Source organism: Rhagoletis pomonella, unplaced genomic scaffold (genome assembly GCF_013731165.1).
Source record: "Rhagoletis pomonella isolate Grant_MI unplaced genomic scaffold, Rhpom_1.0 Rhpom_scaffold_00016, whole genome shotgun sequence".
Lineage (NCBI taxonomy): Eukaryota > Metazoa > Arthropoda > Insecta > Diptera > Tephritidae > Rhagoletis > Rhagoletis pomonella.
In genome coordinates, this window is record NW_023458570.1 from 5,632,596 (window position 1) to 5,637,386 (window position 4,791).

A 4,791-nucleotide genomic window follows, 5' to 3' on the forward strand; every position below is an offset into this window, starting at 1 on the left:
AAAAAAAGAGCCGCAAGGTGGCGCTGGAGTCGAGTTGTTGCTAAAAATCGTCAAGTGAAGTAATTCGGAGACACCAGGGAACAAAATCAAATTACCACCGTTAAATCGACCACCATAACCATTGCGGCCCTTGCGACCGCGACTAAACATAATAAAGACAATTCTTGATGAACGCCTACAAATTCGATTGTAAGACATTTATGGGTATGAAATAAGTCTATGTATATTGGATTTCTGTGGACCAATGATGTTCTCTCATTTTGAAATTGCCACCACCTTTTCTATACAGATTCAAGGACGATTCACCATCGAGCCGGATCATTGTTTCCGCAAGAACTTCTTCACGGACATAACGCTTTCGTTGCGTTATTTAAGACGGCAACGCAGGATAAGCTTTCTGACGACCACAAAACCAAATGTGAATGTTAATTGTGGTGAACACTTTGTACCAAGTATTTGAATAAAGAAATAAATTTTGGGCGGGACAAAGTTCGCCAGGTCTGCTAATAAAAAACAAAGTTGCGGAACAACATTTTCTTCAGTGAAAATTATTATTTTTGCGAGCGGTAACTGAACAATTTCTAATATGGGACCGAAAGAAAAAAAAACATTCGTTTTATTTGACACAGTCTAATGTACATACATATGAGCATATCGCACGTTTAAAAATAAAGATATTTGTTTCAAAATTTTAATTTTGTAGGAAAACTTTTTCTTAACAGCTAAACATTCGAAAAATCCAATCTGTTAATGTCGAATGCAAAAGTCTAGTTGTTTATGACCGTTAAGTCGAAAACGTCAAGAGAAACGGTTATTCGATTTATTTTTGATTCGAGATTTTTTTTATTTTTTTATTGCTCTTGGTAACATTAATAAAATCCACAGTCTGCTGTCATTAACCCCACATGCACCCACCCCTGGTATATGTATTGTATAGAAAAAGTTTAGCAAAACCTACCCAATAGTCCATCGTAAACGACAGTGAATTCAATCAGATAATTCTTTAGCGTCTCTTTATTGGCATCAAAAGTGAGTGCTTCATTGTATACTGGATTAATAATGTTGCGTGCTACGCCGGTTTTGCGCTTCTTAATTTTCTTGCCAGCCGATAGCAGAGCTACTTTTATATATGGATCGGATGAGCTACGAGAATCATCTATTATGCGCAAGTTACGCGCTTTTATTATTACAACTGTAAGACGCTCAGCCGATGGTAAAAATGATAAGGAAACCATGATATCACCCAAGTCGACTTTTAGGTTCTAAAAATAAAAATTCAAAAATTATTTACTAAATAAATATTCGGAACAATAATATTATTTAGTATAATACGATTTAGTATCTATGTATATTAGGCCGCTACACCAACAAAAGTGGCGGTTTTTCCACCGGGATTACAAAATTTATTATATTTTAAGACTTCCACCAAAATATTTCGGAAAAAGGTTAAGATTTACGAGAGCTGGACCGATGATCCATTGAGCTCTTGGCTCAATCCTTATCTGCTCACACAGCTCTCGGCTCATTCCTTATCCATTCGTCTTGAAATATATTGGCCAGGTATGCGATTGCTTTATAAAAACGAGAACCATTTTGAAATATGAGTGTTTTTACTCTCTAGTAGATAACTTGCATAATTCACATACGCAGTTTTGCATTTTGTTGATACGCGGTTTTGTACTTTAAACGACGATATATGTGGGTATATGAATAACGACTGCTTAAAATCGATTTCAAATTTGTACCTTCGCTGTAGAAATTTTAGGTCTATATTATGTAGTTGGACTATTGTCAATAGAGGTGAAGAAAACATCGTGGCACTATTGATGCATCGATGTTTTTGCATTTTTTGCTAAACATCGATGGTTTATGGCGTCTATCGATGCTTCTTTTGTATACTTCTGCGCATGTAAAATGAAATAATAGGGGTCTTCCCTTAAACTCGTAAAAGCCTCGTAAAGCTCGTACATTTACGAGCCTCGTATAATAACTATTTTCAAGCTCTCGAAAATTTACGAGGCAAATCTGATGCGTAAACAATCTCGTAAACTTCAGTGTTGCCGAGGGGCCGAATGAAAAACAATAAAAAAAATAAAAAAATACGCGAATAAAACGAATGAATTTCATCCACTAATTGTATTGACTTCTGCTAATTTTCGGCATTTTTAATGGATTTTAGCCATGAGTGATAGTGACAAGATGGAGGGTTGTTATGGAAAATACTACGAAACAAATATTGCTTCAAAAAATCCTGGTTGATCTGTCAAACAGTCACTTTACGCACCAACTTACACCTTTTCGCACAGGGGCGGTCCCATAAAAGCCTCGTAAACTTACGAGTTTTACAAGGTTTAAGACATTACGAGTTTAAGGGAATGCCCTAAATATTAGTTTCTAGTTTGTAGCCTTTCGAAACAAAAATCAAAGTAGTTTTTAAGACATTCAATAAAAAAATCGTTCATCTCTTTTTAATAATATAATAATAATAGACTGGCGCTTACACATATGTTAGTGTTTGGCCGAACTTCTCCTCCGATTTTTGGCGTGCGCCTTGATGTTGTCACACAAAGTTGAGGGACCTTCAGTTTTACATGTTTTTATGAGAAGCTGTTTTCCATGGCAGAAATACACTCGGAGGTTTGCTATTGCCTGCCAGGGGCGACCGCTGTTAAGAAAAAACCTTTTATCTTTATTTTTGAGCAGGGCTTGAACCCAGGCACTGCAGAGGGGAAGCGCTCACTGCTAACCACTACACCACAGCGGCGGCCGTTCTCACAAGCTTTTATTTAACTTGACTTACATACGTATGTACTTATATCTCCTGGAATTTTGCTATCAATTCTAACCAACTTCCCGATGAGCTAGCGACTTGGAAACTTTAAAAATAGCGCAATATAAAAGACTAATTAATCCACTAGGTGGCGCAGGTTAAGAGATGTTTGAAAAACCCGTTTTTATGGTCCGATATGGTTCATTTTTGGAATGCATATCTATTACTTTCATGGAAGGATATAGCTCCACAAAAGGTCTTTTTGATTTATTTTATTCGCAAAAACGTATTCGGGCGTATTCATAGTTAAAATTAAGTTCAAACCTAAAGCTACTTGCAGCTTTTTGACATAATTTTTAATGGGTTATCTGTCAAAAACGCTACAACTAACTTTAAGTACCAACTGAATTTTGCATTTAAATGCCCTATTTTTCACAACAATCGATATTACATCGATGTTTTGCTTTAAAATATCGAAAACATCGATGGTAGCAAACATCGATGTTTCTCCAACTCTAATTGTCAATTAAATCTAATGCTTTGTAATGCTCCACGTTTTTCGTTTTCAATCTCATAAAATGTTTATAATGACTTGATAAAATTTCAAAATCAAAAGTTATCAAAATAAATTCAGTGGGACTGAGAAATATTATTTTCTACTTTTTAGTCCATTTATAAAGGCGTGGTATATTAAACAGTTTTTTTTTTATTTTATTTATTTAGTCTCGTTCCAAACGGTTCGTGGGAGAACAAAAGTGCTTTATTTCTGAAAAATGCCACTGTTGGTTGCGTAGGTATTTTGAAAGCAGCCTTAGTACTTACTTGTTCAGCGCAAGGTCCTAATGGAGTCCACAACTCAACTTTCTCCGTTAAATCCATGTTGCTGAGAGGTATTTCAGCGCCACCAATACAAACATGACGAGAGTACGCATCAAAATCGTAGAGTAAAATTTCAATTGTACGCTTGTCAACAACATTCGTGTTTTCCTCAAAAACAAAGTCTTCGTCAAAAACTACAAAAACTATGTAGGTAGATTAAGATAAAGGCGTACATACATATATATATACACATTTTTATACCCGAGCGCACTTGTGCACAAGGGTATTATAACTTTGTTCACATAACGGTTGTTTGTAACAGGCAAAACGAATCGAGATAGATATAGACAAATGTATACATAAATGATCAGAATGAAAAGAGAAATCGATTAAGCGGTGACTGTCTGTCCGTCCGTCCGTCCGTCCGTCCGTCCGTCCGTCCGTCCGTCCGTCCGTCTGTCCGTCTGTGCACGGATGGTATTGAAAATGGGCGAAATCGGATAATAACCACGCCTACCTCCCATATAACGGTAATTTTAAGAAATACGAAAACTGCGATATTTTAGTAACTACTGAAGATAATTCACTCAAAATTGATACTTAGAATGAGTTTCAGACGGAAAACATGAATATTATAAATTTTTGCAAAATGGGCGTAGCCACGCCCACTTATGGTTACATGTGTATATCTTGGTAACCGCTACACCAATTTCTTCCAAACTTGGCACAGTTGTTGGCCTTAGTACAGCATACTAAATGGCTGAAAATTTTAAAAATCGGACAATAACCACGCCTACCTCCCATATAACGGTAATTTTCAGAAAAACAAAAACTGCAATATTTTAGTAACTACTGAAGATAATTTACTCAAAATTGATATTTGCAATGAGTTTTAGACGAAAAATAAGAATATTACAAAATTTTGGCAAATGGGCGTAGCCACGCCCACTTATGGTTACATGTGTATATCTTGGTAACCGCTACACCAATTTCTTCCAAACTGGGCACAGTTGTTGGTCCTGGTACAGCATACCAATTGGCCGAAAATTTCTAAAATCGGACAATAACCACGCCCACATCCCATATAACGGTAATTTCGAGAAATACAAAATCTTCGATAAATCAGTAAATATTGAAGCTAATTTATCCAAAATGGATGATTGCAAAAATTCTTTACCAAGAAATACGTTTATGACAAAATT

The 4,791-nt window shown here is 35.9% G+C and overlaps 1 protein-coding gene across 1 annotated transcript in view; it reads right to left on the reverse strand.

The window, feature by feature from the left end:
* The window catches only part of LOC118749465 (synaptotagmin-5-like), a 159,200-nt gene that overhangs the window by 144,443 nt on the left and 9,966 nt on the right, over positions 1-4,791 (reverse strand). The window contains 2 exon segments of the mRNA XM_036484266.1: positions 959-1,262; positions 3,593-3,783. Coding sequence (XP_036340159.1) covers positions 959-1,262; positions 3,593-3,783 — 495 coding nt within the window.